General features: G+C 38.4%; 1 protein-coding gene across 5 annotated transcripts in view; it reads left to right on the forward strand.

Moving 5' to 3' along the window:
* pax2b (paired box 2b) overlaps positions 1-15,680 on the forward strand; it is a 47,920-nt gene extending 32,240 nt beyond the window's left edge. For 3 of the 5 annotated variants that reach the window (XM_036141866.1, XM_036141869.1, XM_036141870.1), the window contains exons 8-10: positions 7,825-7,926; positions 10,269-10,355; positions 14,293-15,680. In XM_036141866.1, coding sequence (XP_035997759.1) covers positions 7,825-7,926; positions 10,269-10,355; positions 14,293-14,414 — 311 coding nt within the window. In that variant the 3' untranslated portion in view covers positions 14,415-15,680. Of the gene's footprint in view, positions 1-7,824; positions 7,927-10,268; positions 10,356-14,273 lie in introns of all 5 variants that reach the window. The other 2 variants (XM_036141867.1, XM_036141868.1) reach the window with 1 other exon arrangement.
* Positions 15,681-19,363: the final 3,683 nt, after the last annotated feature.

Genomic DNA, 19,363 nt, shown 5'->3' on the forward strand with positions numbered 1-19,363 from the left:
GCACACCTTCACTTGCCGATTGTCACTTAGGGAAGTGAGTTTGCCAAACAATCTGAATATTTACTACATCCAATAAAAACAGACTTTTAACGCAATAATGTTATGTAATTGTCATGTTCCGGGGAAGACTGCTGATTAGACAGTTGTCATCGACACTCGCCACGATTAAAGTAAGCCGACAACTAGAATTGCTAAAGAAGCTGGCTATTCACGAAATGCTGTTGTGTCATTGGAAAGTTGAGTGGAAGGAAAATGCGCAGCAGAAAGAGGCGCACAAACAACTGGAATAACTGCAGCGTTGGGATAACTATGAAGTAAAGCCCATTCAAGAGTTTAGAGGAGATTCACAAGATGTGGACTGGACCTGGAGTCACAGCTTCAAGAGCCACCCCAGGCAGACGTATCTAGGACAAGGGCTGCAACTATTACCTTACTTGACAATGTCAGAAGCGACTTAATAACTGGGTTAGGGAGAAAAAAAAGACTGGACTGTTGCTCAGCATATCAAGAAGTCAATTTTGAATTATATTTTAAAAAAAAATAATAAATCAAGGTCCCAGGAGCTAGCAAAAGAAAACTGTAGGTCCACATTCAAGGAGAATTTGTGGACCCATGCTATCTGCTGGTGTTTTGTTAAATCCCCTGTCAGCACAGCTCTATACCAGGAATGGTAGAGCATTTTGTGCTTCCATTGCAAAAAGGGAACTAAAATTAAGTACATTTTTCTTAAAATGAATGCATTTTGTTTTTTATTTGGGCAGGTAAATAAGATTATTTGCCAATGGGATAAGATTTTTGCACTTAAAGTAGGAACAATACATCTCCATCATCATTTTCCAAGTGCAGAATATCTAATTATCTTATTTTAGGGGTAGAACTACTAATCCCACTGGCAAATAGTCTAATTTACCTGCTCAAATCAATGAAAAATAGACACATTTCTAGAAAATTTTACTCACTTTTAGTTCCTTTTTTGCAGTGTCCCTCCCTGCTAAGAAGCTTTATGGAGACTGTTTTCTTTTTCCTGCAAACCTTTATGACCATGTAGCGCTGTGTCTGATTGGCCAGCCAAGTGATCCATAGACAATCTAAGGAGTACATCAACATACGTTTCATTCATCTTATGTAATATTTTAAATCTTCTGAGAAGAAAAGGTATTAGCTGTGAGTCATAATCGTCAAAATGAACTAAAACACTTGAGATATATTGCTTTGTGTGTAATTTCACTTGATAACTTGAACTACTGGGGGAGGGGGGACTTTTGGATGATATTCTCATGTATTAAGAATTTCCTGTATTTAAAGTGCAGGTTCACATAAAGCACCAAGTCCAAAAGAAGAGAGAATAAACCCGCAACCGTCCTCGCAAACCGTTGGCATGTCACCCCACAGGGGAAAAATGCAGGCTGCGAAATTAATGCTCATCTCGTCTTTACAAAAGCAAACTAACCTTTGAGCACACATTTGGTAATGAATGACTTTCAGCTGGTGTTTGGGGAATTAAAGCAATTTGGCTCTCCAAACATTCTTTACTTAGTTGTAATTAATTAGGGTGTGAGATTTTTTTTTTTTTTTTTTTTGGTGGGGGTGGGTCTTGGTGATAAATTGCCCCATTCTGCATATTGCCCCGAAAATAGAGGTCAGAGATTTTTGGTTGTTGTTGTAGCAAACATGAAGGTGTCCCTGTCATGCTAAATTTAATACTCTTGCAAGCAAAAGAGTCATTCACAAATGACTTTGTTCACGTGCCAAATGAAAAGAGAAGGTCACCCTGCTTTTCTGTTTGTGTGCTAAGAAAAACAGGAGGACTTTAATCGCTCTGCGTTGTTCATATAATGTCATCCTCAACAAACCTCAACCAAAGCTCAATATATGTCCAGCTCTAAGGAGAGCTTTATTCCCAGCTCGGCATCTACTCCTACAAACCGCTTCTCAATTTGGGGAGACAGAAATCAACAGGCTTTTGTAACAGCAAACCAAAAAAAAAAAAATCTTTGAATTGATTTTTGCAGGGGAGAGGGCCAAGAAAAGGGGGCGCAGAGGAAAATAAATAGCTTGATTTGCTGGCGTTCAGTCTAAGGGAAGGGAGGGGGGGGGGGGTGACAGAGGAAGCAAACAGTATAAAGAAGGCCATCTTTTAATGAGAATCTCGACTCACATCTCTGTTTGTAAAAACAACAAAAGGCTAGGAGGCAGCTAATGAGGCTATCATTGCTGTACAGAGAGTTCTGCGAATCTCTGAAAGAGGGCTTTAAAAAGAGGGGGACATAAAGCGGAGCGTCAGAGAGCTGCTGGCAGCCTCCACCAAAAAAAACCTGATTCAGCACAGGCTTTTTAAAGAAAGGCGTGCAGTGTGAATACATTTACAGTGCTTTGCAAGAATATTTAAACCTTGGCTCATTTTGTCAAGTTACAACCGCAAACTTTAATGCATTTTATTAGGACTTCATAGACGGCCAATGGGATAAGATTTTTGCACTTAAAGTAGGAACAATACATCTCCATCATCATTTTCCAAGTGCAGAATATCTAATCATCTTATTTTAGGGGTAGAACTACTAATCCCACTGGCAAATAGTCTAATTTACCTGCTCAAATCAATGAAAAATAGACACATTTCTAGAAAATTTTACTCACTTTTAGTTCCTTTTTTGCAGTGTCCCTCCCTGCTAAGAAGCTTTATGGAGACTGTTTTCTTTTTTAATGCATTTTATTAGGACTTCATAGACGGGAATAAAAGACGAACGGGAGTTTGGGTGTGATTGTGAAGAGGAAGGAAAACAAACAGGGTTTATCTGATTTGTCACAAATGGACATTTGTATTCAACCCACTTTACTCCGATGCCCCCAAATAAAATCTTCTACAACTGGGGTAAGCATCTGATGTCCCCTCAGGAGTCAACATGACCCACCTGTTCGTTACTTAATCTCACTATAAATACAGCTGTCCACTGAGCAATGCAGAGGTTTGTTGGAGAACATTAGGAACAAACAGGATCATCAAGATCAAGATAAACAGCAGACAAGTCAGGGATAAAGTTGTGTAGAATGTTAGCGCGGGGTTAGCTATAAAACAATACCCTAAACTTTGAACGTCTCACGTAGCTCTGGTTAATCCATCATTCGAAATTAAGAAGGTTAAGGCACAACTGCGGACCCACCAAGAAATGGCCATCCGCCTTCAACTGACAGGCCGGGCAAAAAAGATCATTAATCATAGAATCAGCTAAGAGACCAATGCTAACTGTGGAGGATCTGCAAAGATCCACATCTCTGGGGGGGGGGGATCCTCCCAGCTGGGAGAATCTGTCAAAAACACATTCATTAGTCCTGCACTTTAGAAATTTAGACTCAATGACAGAGAAAGCCATGGATGAAAGAAAGCCATATGGAGACTCCTTATTGCAGTTTGCTGCAAGCCATGCAGGGGACACAGCGATCACGTGGAAGAACGTGATCTAATCAGCTGGGACAAAATCAAACTTTTGGAGCGAAATGCAAAACAGCCTGTATGGAGGCACAATAATACGAAGACATTGCATTGAACACCATGGTGGTGGTATCCTCACACTGTGGGGATGCTTTACTTCTGCAGGAAAACCTGATCGGAACTGGGAAGATGGCTGTAGCTAAATACAATTTATCAGAAATAGTGGAAGAAATGTTTTTTTCAGACTGTGAAGGTTTGCCTAACTTGGGCTATTTTGTATAGATGTGCAAACAAATTTTATACATTTTGAAAAGTGGCAGCGACGTACCATAAATACTTTTTTTTTTTAATTGCAGCAAAATGTAGTTCTATGAAGTATTGACTCAGTGCTGCGGAATACGAATGCACGACAAACAACAAACCTTTATGATTTGTATTTGCAAGAAGAAAAATTAGAAACCATGCATCACTTTCTGTCCCCTTTAGGGTTACTTGCTTCTTAATTTACAGTAGTTCATAGAAATTTAATAGAAAACATTGAAGTCTGTGGTTGCAATTTTACAAAATGTGGAAAAGTTGTGCGAAGGCTTCTGCAATGCACCGTAGGCTTGCATTCGTCCCGCGTTTTCGTCTGTATCTGAAGGAAACTTGTTGCGTTGCAACGCTGAGTATAAAACACACTGAGCTGCGTCTTAATGATGCTATTTAAGTCAGACTGAAGGCTGTGTTTCCAATGTGGGTTGACCTGAGAGTATCGATCCCCTGATTTGATCCACTCAATCAATAGCAGTGCTAGTATTGATGAAGTGACCAACCCACATTACCGCGTTTCTTAGTCAGTCGTTGACGTTTGGCAATTTTCTCCACTTTTTCTTGATCATCTTAAGACTTAAGACAGTCGCATTGTTAATATAAATGGGTAAAAATCTTGAAACGATATCCTGTAGCCGGTGCAACTTTCTGAAAAGCTATCATGTTTTGTTGTGTGCAAAGAAGATGTTGACTTTAGGAAAAGACAGCTGTGGCTGCTGCAGTAATAATACAAATAGGGTCAGTTTGACGAGGCTGGCAGTAGTTCCCCGTGTCTGCACACACACACATGCACGCACTAGCACACAATGGCTTCACCCCTGCAGGACCCCCCACTACAGTACTCCCACGGCTCCCTTTGACTTATGTGCACTGGCTTGTGGCTAACTAATTCTTATAATAAATGAAAGGTCCAGCATGACCTCACTCTTCTCTGCAAAGCTCTTTAACTCCCGACCCCTTGAGTCTGAGCGCTTTAACAAAAAAGACACATTTCAGCGGGCACTCATACAATGTGGTCATCGATGCAAACAAAGGAGAACAGTTGTTCAACAAGAGATGGTTAAACAGCTGTTTAACGTGAGATTTTCAGCTTAACTTGTTTTGAGCTGATAATTTATGATAAAAAAAAAAATCCAAGCAGATATTTTGTGTTATTTAGTTGAGGATTTACAGAAATTTGATAATATTTTTCAGTGTGTTTTTCAGTGAATAAACGATGCGAATCCAGTATGCTATGAGGAAACAAAACTGTAAAACATGTCAAACACTTTTTTTTACAATCCTAAATTACAAACCAATTAGTCCATGGAATAAATTGTAGATTTGAAATAATACCTTTTAAAAGGTTTTTTGTTTTCTTAAAAAGATAAATAAATAAATAAATAAAATAAGGGGGTGGCAATAAAAAGTGCATTGTAATGCTTAATGCTAGTGAACCCGATCTTCAGCCGGACACAGAGTTACGTCTTTAAATAGTTTATTGAAATGATGAATAGTGAATGAGTCAGGCAAGCAGGACCAGACTTGATCAGATCATTTAATGGCTGAAGGTGCAGGCAGGGATGCAAGTAGCGTTCTGGCAGTCAGTGGATGACTGAGGCAGGTTTATGTAGATGGGTAAACAGGTGAGCCGAGTTGACTGCAATTAGTAGTTACAGGTGGAGCAGATCTAGAGCAGAGTGCTGGCTGGAGGGAGACTGAGGTGATTGGATGATGGCTTAGAGGTGAAGGCGGATTAAGAGAAGTCCAGAAAGGTCCAAAGCAAAACAAACACAAACCTAAATCATGACATGCATTTAACTTGTGTTTAGGGCCTTCTGACTGTTGGGCAACAGTGTAGATGTAGAAAAATGTAGTGCTTGTTGTATTCTTTGTGGTGTTTGAAATATTAAGAATTATCTGCTGGCTATAGTTTTATTTTCCAAAGAAGTTATACCCCTTGAAGTTTTCCACATTTTTTTGCTGTACTTCAGGGTACCAAACTGGGATATTTTTGTGAGAGACGACACATTTTTTCCCCATTCCTCTTTGCTAAACAGCTCAAGCTGCGTGAGGTTGGATGGAAAACATCTCTGCACAGCAATTTTGATGTCGTTCCATAGAATCTCAGCTAGATTTAGGTCTGGACTTTGACTGGACCATTTTAGTAAGCAATACGCTTCGTTCTAAACCGTTCAGCTGTAGCTCTATGAGCTGAACGCTGTTGTCCTGCTGGAAGACGAACACATTTTTGAGTCTAAATTGTTTTTCAGCCTCTAACATGTTTTCTTTTTGAATTGTCCCATATTTAGCTCCATCCAGCTTCCGAATCAACTCTGACCAGCTTCCCTGTTCCTGCTGAAGAGAAAAACTTTCTCTTTCCAGATATGTGCTGTGTCCCCTACATGGCATGTTGCAAAGTGACTTTCTTTCAGAAGTGTGTTTCAGTTTGTTTCAGACTCTTCCATGTGAACTGTTGGCATGGGCATCTTGGTTGTTTCTCTGATTAATGCTGTCCGTCCAGGCCTGTCTATTCTTTTGTTAGATGCTGGACTGTACATTGTTCTCTTAGAGTTTCAAAGGTTCAGATGTTGTTTTATAACGTAACCCTGCTTAGCACCCCTCCACAACTTTCTTCTTAAACTGTCTGCTGTGTTCCTTGATCTTCATGGTCTTTGTACTCATGTTCGCTAACAATCCTCCAAGGCAGTCACAGAACAGCACACTGAGATGCTGTATACTGAGATTAAACTAATGCTTTTAACTAAAAAGGTGACTACAGATGGTATTTTTTATTTGATTTTAATTAGGGTTATCAGAGTAGAGGGGGCTGAGTACAAATGGACAAATCTCCAGAGTTTTATTCGTTGAAGGGCTTGTGTAATTTCCCTATTACTTCAAATTTACAAACTACTTTTGTGTTGGTCCATCACAATTCAGTACAAGGCAATAAAAACAGATGTAAGTGTGTGGTTGTAAAAGTTGTTTTTTTTCCGCTGTTTGCAACAATGAATGCAAAGAAAGTACTATGTACAGAGATAAACCTAATGATGAAGAAAAAAGTATGACAAAGTAGAGAATATATATATATATATATATATATATATATATATATATATATATATATATATATATATATATATATATTTATGAAAGAGAGAGAGAGAGAGAGCGAGAGAACAAATTAAGAATGGTAGAGAATAAACTGATCCATTGTGTGGCAAAAAAGCTAAATTACCAGAAATTGGAAATTAAACTTCAATAATCCTCAAATTCTGGAATGAGGCAAACAGCAGCAGGACAAAGAACACGAAGTTCACTGATACGTAAATAAAAAAGGAGACCCAAATCAATGAAACCAGGAAACAACAATAGGACTTAGGAGAGCAATACAATCACCAACTAAACATATAAAAGCTATCAAAACCCATAGTGAAATATCTTTAGTTAATCATAAAATCATTTTTCCACCGTAGTTAATGCGTTCTACTTTCTCATTGGTTTTTTAAAGCCATCAATATGAACAACTTTCATTTCATCCACTGATTCATCATTAAATCTCTATTTAGAGATGAGCTTCTCTCACGCCTGACAATATAGCAGGGGCCTCTTTTACCCCCGCCGCTGTGTAGATTGGGGTTACATGCTGGGGTCCAAATGTTCCTGTGGCCAGCTAGGGCGGCCCAGCCGTCACCCTCAATTACAGAGCTGAATATCTGCAGCCGGAGAACGGATGGTGTGCAGGAAAGCGCCTGAATGTTCTGACTGTACAGCCCCAAAGGGAAAAAAAGGAGCCTATGGAGTTTAGTTAAGCAGGTTTATTTTGACCTGTTTAAACTGGTTAGTTAGGGCACTGTAGTTCATCTGGTCCAAAAGGCGGCGGCAGCACAACTTCAAGCAGAACAATACTTTCTAATGTATTAAGTGTATGTAACGACAAACTGATCATTTCTTTGGGCATGAGTTATTTTGATGACTGACTTGTGGTGGTTGTGATATGGCGAAGATACTGAGAAAAAAATTTATTTTTGAAATTAAAGTGGGAAGAGCTGTTGCACATTAACCCATAACCCTTTTCTGTGTTTGTTACTTTGTCTCTTCAGGCCGGGATATGGCCAACACGACCTTACCGGGATATCCCCCTCACGTTCCCCCCACAGGCCAGGGCAGCTACCCAACCTCTACGCTTGCTGGAATGGTTCCTGGTGAGTCGGAAACGGTTGCTTGCTGTCATCGGGGTCGGCTATAGTGTGGAGTCACTCTGAAGATGAAAATGTGTAGAAGCTGTGAAGCAGGCTGTGGAGACATGAATGGTGACTTATGCACAGAGGCAATGCATATTAGTTTATGTGTGCAATGAAAGTAATGAAAAGACCTGAATTGTGGCAGCAATGCCTTCTTCCAGGCAACAGATGCAGCTAAGGCACTGAGCAAGTGATACTTTCTATGGGAAAGAACGACAACAAACAAAATGCACTTAGATAATAGATATTACAGTTCCATCAATGGCCCCATCCAGGCCACAAACACAGACAGACATAGGAGCATACTAAGCAAGGAATACTTTCTATGTGGCGAAAACACAAAAATTATGACCTTAGATAAAGATTGCAACAGTAGCATCAATTGCTCCAGCACAGAAATTCTGAGTCAGGGGTAGGGCAAATTTACCTTTCATTGGATTATGAAAAACAAATAGTAGTCAGTCAGTGTCTCCGTTTAGCAGAGAAATGTTGCTAAACGCAGAAGCTCTGAACTAGGAGTACTTTCCATGGAAGGGGATAAAAAAGTGAGTACATGAAGTCATTAGTTCACCCAATAGCTTCATGCAGAATAAACCCTTAGCTAAGTACAGGTGTACTGAGGTAGTCATACTTTCCCATCAATGACAAAAACACACAGATAAACACAAACACACTAGGCCAGACATACCTTGCGTGGAAATCAAAGAGATAACAAGAACAAAGAAAATCAAAAAGATAACAACGGTAAGGGCAGCAAAACTGTTCGACAATGACTGTTTAGGAAAATGCACAGGTAGAAGCACTGAGTCAGATGTACATTAAATGAGAAGGAAAAAAATAGCACACAGTCCTTAGGTCAATCAAAAGCTTAGTGCAGAACAAAGCCATAGCTAAATACAGGTGCACTGAAACAGTCATACTTTCTACGGCTAAGAAAAACCTGGGTTTACGAAAAGCAATAGCTCGGTGGCTCAGTTTAGAAATAATACATCTAAACTTACAAGTACTGAGGCGGGAGTACTTTCTATGGGAAAGAAAACCAGAAATACACAAAGTTAATGGCAGCAGTAGGTCCATCAATCAGTTTAGGGGGGAAATTATCACAGAAGTCCTTAGTCAGGAGTACTTTCTGTGGAAAAGGAAAACAAAGTACTCAAAGTGAAAGGCAGGAATAGCTCCAAAAAAGGTTTAGTCAAGGAAGGGTTAAGTTCACAAAGTAATTAAATGTAATTTTATATATACAAATATATATATATATATATATATATATATATATATATATATATATATATATATATATATATATATTTGTATATATATATATTTGTATATATATATATATATATATATACATATATATATATTGGTTTGCAAAAAGAATTAATGTAGCATCAAAAGGGAAAAATATCGAGGTTAAATGTATCTTTTTGAAATCAATAGTCTACATTTCCCAACATATTTCTGCTAACAGCAGCATCCGTTTAACAGCTGACAGTAAAAATAAAGCAAACCGCCCCCAGTAGCAGTGCAGTCTATGTTTATGTTTGGATTAAAGATGATGAAACTGCTAAATCACATGGGAGGAAAATAATCCAGACAGACCTGCTTCTACTTTCCACTTGTTCTTCTGTAGCAAACAGCCAAAGATGAGCACCTTAATCCTATAGCTTTTGTTTTTGTTTGTTTTTTTGTTATGACCAACTCATCCTGTACACAGCAGCTAATTTTAAGTGACAGGGCCCAAACACTGTTAAAGGAAAGCCATTTCTCACTAGCCTCATATAAAATCTACCTTTTATTGTCTCATAAAAGAAAGAAACCTGTTATATCAACAGATATGTTCACTGACATGCTCCGAGTTCCCTCCCTCGCAATGATATCCCGCTGCAGGAAACATCTAAGCTCAGACCAGAGGGGTTTCAGATTAAACACGTTAAAATTCCCCAAAGAAAGGCAACAGGATTTATGGCAACAAATCAAAAATGAATGCATGAGACAGTTTAGTACTGCTCTGTATTTATTAGAGTGGCTTAAAAAATGCCAGGCGCAAAAGAAAGGGTTAGATATCCATAAATGGGACAGAGAAAGCTACCTTCAGTGTCACATCCTGTATTGTTCAGTGTTGCATAACTTAAGTGAAATGAAAAAGAAATAAATTACTTGCTTGACTGGGTGCACACTGATGACTATCACTCTCCGTCTTAAATTGCGTCCTGTTTTGAATGACGAGAGATGAGTGCATGTGAAGTGGCACTGGTTTCGACGCATTGAAATGCTAATTGATTTGTTGTTTTGTTTTGCAGGGAGCGAGTTTTCGGGAAACCCCTACAGTCATCCGCAGTACACGACCTACAACGAAGCCTGGCGATTCAGCAATCCAGCATTACTAAGTGAGTAATTTTTGATGAGAAGAAGTAAACGCATCGTTTCCAGCTGCGCCGGTCCAGCAGGTTGAGAATAAGTGGACCCAGCAAACACATAACCCTAATTTATTGTTTAAGACAAGATGGTTTCTTTATCACTGAATGTCCCCATCCAAGGAATTTTACAAGTAAAAGGGACCTGTGTTACTAAAAAGGGCTTCAAAATAATTTGTGAAAAACGTGATTCATGACATTAGATTCACAAGAACAGTAACTGTAATGTCCAGTATCCAGATTCAATAAATCGCTATATTTAGCAAGTTTTCAGACCCCTCTAGCAACTCTTTCTCAAAAAAGCGACCAGTATAAAACTTTTGCTACTTTTTCCCAAGTTATCCGAAACTTTTGTAGATTCATGCAAGCACGTTTTATTCATGCTCTACACATTGAGCAGCTGGTGGTGCCATACGCCCTTTACCCACTGCAGCTAAGTCCTCTCGTTGCAGTCCCTCCGTTCTGGAGCCAGAATTACTCCCTCCACACAAAGACTTCTAATAAATTGCCTCTGTTTAATGCCCACACAGTCAGGGTGGAATGTAAATCTAAACTTTTCTCTATCTATAATTCGTCAAAGCATAAAAATTAATGTTTTTTTGGCCAAATTAAGATAAGATTCCTTTATTGTCCCACAATGGGGAAATTTGGGCATGACGGTGGCAAAGAAACAGACAAGTTACACACAATTTAAAGTAATGAAAAAGCAAGCTATTCTAATCTAAAGGTAAGTTCCAAAGCAACAGAGGAAGAGCTTTATCAGAAAGGCAAAAAATAAAAGTAAAAATAAATATTGTGTATTCATTGATAATATGGCACACTCTGGTGAAAAAAGATGAAATATTCAAGTTGAACTGTGGGGGAAAAAAACAGTGCCAATGCCAATTTACTGATTATATGCAATCTACATGATAGCACAGCAGCATCTTAGAGAACATGAGGCATGTGTGAGTGTACCTCAGCATTTGTAAACGATTCATGAGCAGATCAGAACCCGTGCAACCATTAGCATATTGTAAATAGTTGTTGCATCTGTTGTGAGCAACACAGATTATAAAGTCTAGCAGCAGCTGGGATGAAGGACCTGCGTAAGCGCTCATTTGAGCATCTGGGGTGCAGCCGAAGGTCTTCAGGAGCGCCCCTTGCACTCCAAAAGACCTCAGACTCCTCAGCAGGCAGCGTCTGCTCTGACCCTTCCTGTAAAGAGCATCAGTATTATGACTCCAGTTTAGTTTTTTGTTAAGGTGAACACCCAGGTCCCAATATCGGTTCCCTGGATGTTCACCTGTGTCAGCGAAACTGTTCTGCGAAGGTCCACCACTTGGTCCTTTGTTTTCCCTGCATTTACCGTGAGATGGTTCTGTTGGAATCAGTCTACAAAGCTCTCTGTCCACTGTCTGTACCGTGACTCGTCCTCATCTGTAATGAGACCAACTATGGTAGAGTTGTCAGAGAACTTCTGTAGGTAGCAGCCCGGTGAGCTGATGGACAAATCTGCAGTGTTTGATGAACATAAAACACTGCGAGCACAGTTCCCTGCGGCGTCCCCCTGCTGCAGATCAACCTGTCAGAAACACAGCCCCGCACATACTGTGGTCGACCAGTGGGGAAATCCAGTATCCACTGGGACAGGTGTTGGTCCAAACCTCAGAAAGCGCTGATTCAGCGTATTCACCCATCTCAAGTCACCTACAGCCTCGGCATTCTGTTTGTGTACTAAAATTGTTTGACAATATAGATTATGTACAAAAAGTAATAAAAATATGAAAAATATTCATGCTATACTGTGATTCCCTGTTGCTTTGCAAGTGGATAGCAGGGTAACAAAAAACGAATCAAACTCAAGCAATAAACTAAAACATGCAAAATTAATATATGTACGTATGTAGAAAAAATTAAGTAAAATAACTTTTTGAGTTTTAAACAAATTTAAGCTGTTTTAATGGTCAGTTATTGTCATGCCTGCAGCACTGTTCCTCTCTCCTACATGCAGCATCCATGACAATTATATGCAATTAAATACAGATGGTCAATTATGCAAATTAGGTAAATGTCATTTATGGACTTCTGGCAATATCTAGCCCCTTTTCGGCCAGCCAAAGGCTACCTATTGAGAAGCTGCTAACAGTGACTAAAACAAGTGTGAAGTAGCCCATTAGATTAGCTCGATAAAAAGCTGCTGTATATAACAGGCTAAACTTTGCCACTGATGGCAGCTAACGGCTTGCAGGTTGCAGTATTTTTTAAGTGCTTACAAAAATCTCACTCTGTCACCATTTTTTTTCTACCAAACTCAAAATGTAGTAAAACTACATTTAATTTAAAAGTGGTGGAGGCTGCTGTAATGTTAACATAACTGAGAGCGGTCTGCCAGTGTAGCATCAAGCGGTTATTAGCCTGTTCTGCCGTGCTGCCAAATCATCAGTAAGGAAAGTTGTGTTCAAAGTCACGAGAGGTTTCTGAATTATGTAATCATCCTGTTTGCATAATTGTCCATTAACATGTAATTGCAATAGATGCTGCAAAAGACTGCAATAATGTTGTGAGAGAGAAAAGGTGAGAGGTGTGGTTTTGTTTAGAACTAAAAATGAACTTGTTGCTGTTGAATCTAGTATTTTTTTAGCCGTTTTATTTTAGGTTTATAATCATGGCACCTTAAAAAATGGCAACAGGATCTACTTTACCAATCTGAATATATATATATATATATATATATATATATATATATATATATATATATATATATATAAAATTTGTGAAAAAACAAAGTGAATATGTAGTGTGCAGTGACCTGTGAGTGGAGACAAGTAAGAACAATATTTACTTTCAGGTCAAAGTCCTCCAAAACAGAGATGTTTTGATTTGTATAAATAAATTGTCACAATACAAATGTTCAGAAATAAAGAATACCGTGGGAAGATAAAACATTTACTAGAAGTAAAGGTGCACCAATTAGGCTTTTTTCTACCTGACAGATCAGATCTGCCAGTTCCAGATTTGACTGATTCCAGTTTCTTTCTTCTAACAGCTATGGCATTAAAAAGAGGGGAAAGGTGCTACAGTTTCTTTTATAAAGACAGTAGTGAATCCATCAGAGAATTAAAGAATTCAGATCAGAAGATTGTCAACACTGATGCATAAAACCAAATTTCCCAATTTTGTTTTCTATTAAACTCAGAAAAGAGCGCCAAACTACATGCTGTTGGTAGATGCGTTTATAGGCCTGAAATGGTGAGATCTTAGTTCTGACCCATTTAATGATTAGGGGAAAAAATTGACTTATCACGGATGAGAGCCAATCAAGAAAAAAAAAATCTCCAATTCCATTTCTTTACTTGTGTATCTCTAACAGGAAGAGATGATTAGCCGGCTCTCTTGTTGTTAAACACAAAAATTGTTTTTTCGTCATTATTTTGAAGGCAGTCAAGGACCAGTGCCAGCACTGATGTCTTTAGCGATAAGGTGTAAAAAAAAAAAAACTATAAAATAAATTGAATTGCAGTAGCATAGCATTAAACAAAAAAGTACAATCTTTTATTTAAATTCATTTATTCAGTGATGAACATAAATCATGCAATGAAATGATACAAAATCACTGTTAACATATCTATCGGTACCTCTTACAACTTCTGTGAAATAAATTGAAATGAAGCATTTCCCTAATTCTAACTTTAGGTTTTAAGTTAATTCAAGTGTCATGGAATATGTGATTTAATTTAATTTAATTTAATTGAATTTAATAGATGATTTAATGTCAGAGGTTTAATTAGGATGACAGAGACACATTTCTCTTGTTTGTTGTACATAACATTCATTTTATAATATCTGGTAAATGGCAGTGAAAGCTGTAATTTGTTGTTTCAAATGGTTCATTCTTCTGTTAACTTTCAGGTTCCCCTTATTATTATAGTGCCGCATCGAGAGGCTCCGCCCCTCCCACTGCTGCCACTGCCTATGACCGTCACTAGTTACCATGGAAACCAAATCAACCTGCAGGACCACGGCCTCAGCCTCCATATTGCCCAGGTGTGAACATCACGGTCCACTGGACACAGCAAAAAACACGGAGAAAATTTTCCCGACTCAGAAAAATTTAAAAAAAAATCGCAAGAGGAGAAAATCTATGGATTCAAGATGATCGCCGTCTTCTCGCATTGCAGCTTTTTTTTTTTTTTTTGGATACCCAAAGCCGAAAGAAATAAAAACACCGTGATGAACACTAAAAGTTCAAACCCTTGGCTAATTGCAATGTTTGATTTTTTTTTTGTTGTTGTTTTTTTTTTTTTTTTTTAAAAAGGGACTTCAGACAAAAACATCCTGAATTTATTTTCCCCTCCAGCAGCGGATCAATACTCTACATTCCTCTCCTCAATGGGTCCCAGCAGGGACACTGTCCACAGCTTGAAATGTATCAGCAGTCATTTTTTTTTCCGCCCTTTTGCCATTTGTCTCCTACTCGAATCAAATCGCAATGCACAGAGATCAGGGGAGATGAGCAGCAACCCGCGCAGGCAGTGGCGGTTGTTTTTCTGTCCATCTGAGCAGGCACTGACCAAACACCCAGCTCCAGCGGGGAAAAATAAATCGATCGCTTTTGATGCCGTGAGAAGATTAGGACATGTTTTCTGTGAGACACAATCAAAATGTAAAAAAATGAAAAACGAAATAAACACCTGTTGAAAATTAGAGGGAGCCATGTTATTATAGCGCCATGGCTAACTATTTGCAAGGTTTCCAGTAAAGATATTCTTAAACTAATTTTTTTATTTCGTTTTTTTTTATTTTATTTTTATTTTGTAAGGACTAAATTGCAGACTGCTTGGTTAATGTTTGACTTGTTCTCTGTTTGTCAGGAAGGTAATCAGGCAAAACCTTTTGAGTGTTTTGTTTTTGTGTTAATTTTGCACTATTTTGGAGGTTTGCAACACTGAACTGTGGTTATGCAGAAAAATAAATGTGCATATTTGTTTCATGTAAAAAAACAAAACAAAAAAAAAACTGACTGTAAGTCGTATGCGTCTCAGTCTGTAAAGGCACTTACAGTTTTACAGAGCCCATCATCTCACTGACTTGATGTGCACTATACAACTTTATGTTCTCACCGCTTATGTTTAGGTTCATTAAGTCTTTGGCATTCAACTGCAGAAGTAAGGATATAACAGCCATTCCAAGTCTAATTTGTCTGGATTCACTCTGATTTGATGATTCTGACATCAAAAAGCAGGGTGACAAATTCAGCTATAAATGCCTTAAACATGTCCCCTCCTAACTTTAACTCCCGCATGTTTCAGGCCAAGTCATTTTTCATTTCAGTAAAGCTGGAATCATTTTTCTTTTTTTCCATCTGTCAAGTGAATGTATTTGCGTTTGCCAAAGACTTAGTTCTTTTAAATGTTAATTTACAGGCCGCCGATATGCATCATCAGAGCAGTATTATAATTATCATTATTATTATTATTATTATTATTATTATTACTATTATGATAATTACTAGGAAAGCCCACAATGGTCATGAGGAAAATTATATGTATAAATTCTATGCAGTGCAAAGATGGTCATCATATGCATATTCAGCTGTAAACCTAAAGGTAGGTGGAGTTTATTTAATGTTATGTTATTTACAATTCATTCAACGTGTAGAAGCATTTTGTGTGTGTGAGTGTGTGTGTGTGTGTGTGTGAGAGAGAGAGAGAGAGCGCTATGAAGACACTTCTCTGTATATACAGTAATGAAAAACTGTCTTTCATGTTCATGGGTATTATCACTTTCATCATGCCCGTATCACTTGTACAATAATAAAAAATGTCTGAAATCTTTTATGCAAAACTATCTGTGTGATGTGTCTGACTGAAGCGATTAGTTCATGTACATCGCATCGGGAATGGTCCTTATAGAGGTAACTCGGTTCAAAGGTGGCACAGAGATTCATGACGAAGGTGGACACATTTCAGGTCTTTGTTTCTGTTTGTTTTAGATGATTATGATTTTGGCGTACAACTCATGGAAACCAAAAGGTCTGTTTCTCAGAAGGTTTGAATGTGAGCATATATAGAAGGAAGGAAAAAATTGGGTAGAAAAAGGTGCACAAGACCTGTGAAGCCAAATCAAGTGTTGGGGGGGAACTATGGGCTATTGTCAAGAGGAAGATGAGAGACCCCAAACCCAATAATCCAGACAATCTGAATGCTGCTATTTAAGCAACTTGGGCTTCCTTAACTTATTTGTGCCATAGGCTGATCACATTGACAGCTGACACTGACTTTTCCCTTAGGCTGATGAGCATTTCTGTTGCCCAATACTACGAAGGTTTAAAAGTAAGGAATACTACAGAGGAATTGCAGAGAAATGCATTTGTATAAAACTATTTCACCGAAACCACAAAGCACAGTTAAATATGTGATTTAACTTGTATGATGTTAGGGTCTGACGCCCCAAGAGGCCATCAATAGGAAAAGTACATATGTTTTTTTTAACAGAAGAAAATATAAAGAATGTGGCATGACCGCCTTACTCTGATGCTCCTAAATGAAATCCAGTGCAGATATTTACCTTTAGAAGTCCACCTGTGTGTAATTTAAGTTCAATGAACATCCAGCTGCTCTGCTAAGGACTCAGAAATTTGTCAAAGAATAGTTTCAAAGCAAGCAGCATCATAAGGACCAATGAACATGGCGGGGAGAAAGATGTGGTAAAATGGAAAGCATGGCGAGGTTATAAAATCATATCCAACATTTGAAAATGGAAAGAGAATGGCGACTGCATAGAACTATAAACATGCCAAGAAACAGCCATGCCGCCTAAACTGACAGGCCTGACATGATGGACGTCAATCTGAGAAGCTGCCAAAAGGCCTACGCTAACTCCAGAGGAGCTACAGAGATCAACGCTCAGGTAAGAGAATCTGTAGACTGGGCAACTAATGGTTGGCTTTCATGGAAGATTGGTAAAAAGAAAGCTGTTGTTGAAAACAAAAACACAAAAGAAGTCCTATTAAAGTTTTACATAAACTGATTTTGCACTTAAATGGACGTACATTTTCAGGTAAGATAAGACCAAAATGTAATTTTGGCCTACATCAGCGCTGCGCCACATTGGAAATTGTGACAGCGGTTGAATATAAAACATCTTAGTCTCAACTGTGTTTCCAAGTTTCTGCAAGAACATTTTGCTCCTTCTAATCTGTGTTTGAACATCTACAGCAGGGAGACTCCAGCAAGCAGTCTGAATATTACATTGATATGTTAAACGTGAATTCATGACCCTTGGAATATAACAGTGGACAATTATTGGTTTCCAGTCTCAATTATTGGATTCCAGTCTTCTACTATGTTATGGTCAGATTCTCTGGTACAGCGCTCAATTGGTTCAAATCCTACCTAAAGAACAAGGGTTTCTTTGTGTCAATAGGTAACTTCTCATCAGAGCGGACAAAAGTCACATGTGGGGTACCCCAAGGTTCAATCCTGGGACCCCTTCAATTCAATATCTATATGCTCCCACTAGCTGAGGTTATAGCAAGAAACAAGATTAGTTACCATAACTATGCAGATGATACACAGCTCTACATTGCGATGTCACCAGGTGACTCTGAACTCATCCATACATTTAACGGATGCTTAGAAGAAATCATTGCATGGATGTGCTAAAACTTTCTCCACCTGAAAAGAAACAAAACTGAAGTTATGATCTTTGGACCTAAAGAGGAGCGAACAAGAGTCTGCACGCAGCTCCAGTTATTATAACCACAAACTAGTAGTGATCAGGCCTGAAATCTGGGTGTAATAATGGACTCAGACCCGAACCTTCAAGGACACTTAAAGACAAAGTTACAAAGTCAGCCTTCTATCACATGAAGAACCTTTCCAGGAGTAAAGGACTAATGTCCCAACAAGATTTAGAGAAACTCATCCTCGCATTAATCTTAAGTCGCATTGATTACTGCAGAAGTGTCTTCACAGTTCTGTGGAAAAAAAATCTATCAGACAACTGCAGCTGTTCCAGAACGCTGCTGCTGGTGTTCTCACTAAAACCAGGAAGTAGAGCACATCACCCCAGTTCTGAAGTCCTCAAACTGGCTCCCTGCAGCCCAGAGAATAGACTTTAAAATATGGCTGTTAGTTTATAAATCACTGAATGGCTTAGCATAGAAATACATTAAAGACTTGTTGCTGTATCAACCTTCCAGACAACTCAGATCCTCTGATTCAGGTCTACTCTGTATACACGGAACCAAAACAAAACATGGAGAAACAGCATTTAGCTTATATGCTCCACAAATCTGGAACAAACTTCCAGAGAACTGCAAAACAGCCGAATGACTGAGTTCCTTTACATTAAGACTGAAACCCATCTGTTTAGAGTTGCTTTTGCCCCATAATAACAGGAGCATTGACCAACATATTTTATGTTTTCACTAGATTAAATGTAATGTTTGTTACTGGTCTCACAACCAGTGATCATTTCAGTGTTTTTATGATATGTTTTTATGTTTTCAATGATATAAAGCACTTTGAACCACCTTGCTGCTGAAATGTGCTACACAAATGAACATGACTTGACTATTTAAACATGCTGCAGAGAAATGGAAGCTGGTCAGAGTTGATGGGAAGATGGACAGTACTAAAAAGCTGACATTTTAAAAACCATGTATCAAATTATTCTACTTCACGATTGTGCACTACCCCGTGTTGGTCTGTCACATAAAATTCCAGAAAAAGTAAATTTTTGGTTGTAATATGACTAAGTTTAAGGGACGTGAACACTTAGTGGGAATCGGCAATTCTTTAATAAATTATTGAGCTATGTCCACGAATTTGGCTTGAGATGACAAATAACTGCATGTGATTTGTTAAAAAATATATATGTATTTCCTTTCCAGGTATAAAGATCACACAGTGGAGAGAGAGACTACAGTGAGAATGCCTCTGAATGTTTTCTCCATGATTTGGATCACTGAGCAGCACATAAAGTGTTTAACCTCT

This window comes from Fundulus heteroclitus, chromosome 10, assembly GCF_011125445.2.
Source record: "Fundulus heteroclitus isolate FHET01 chromosome 10, MU-UCD_Fhet_4.1, whole genome shotgun sequence".
NCBI lineage: Eukaryota > Metazoa > Chordata > Actinopteri > Cyprinodontiformes > Fundulidae > Fundulus > Fundulus heteroclitus.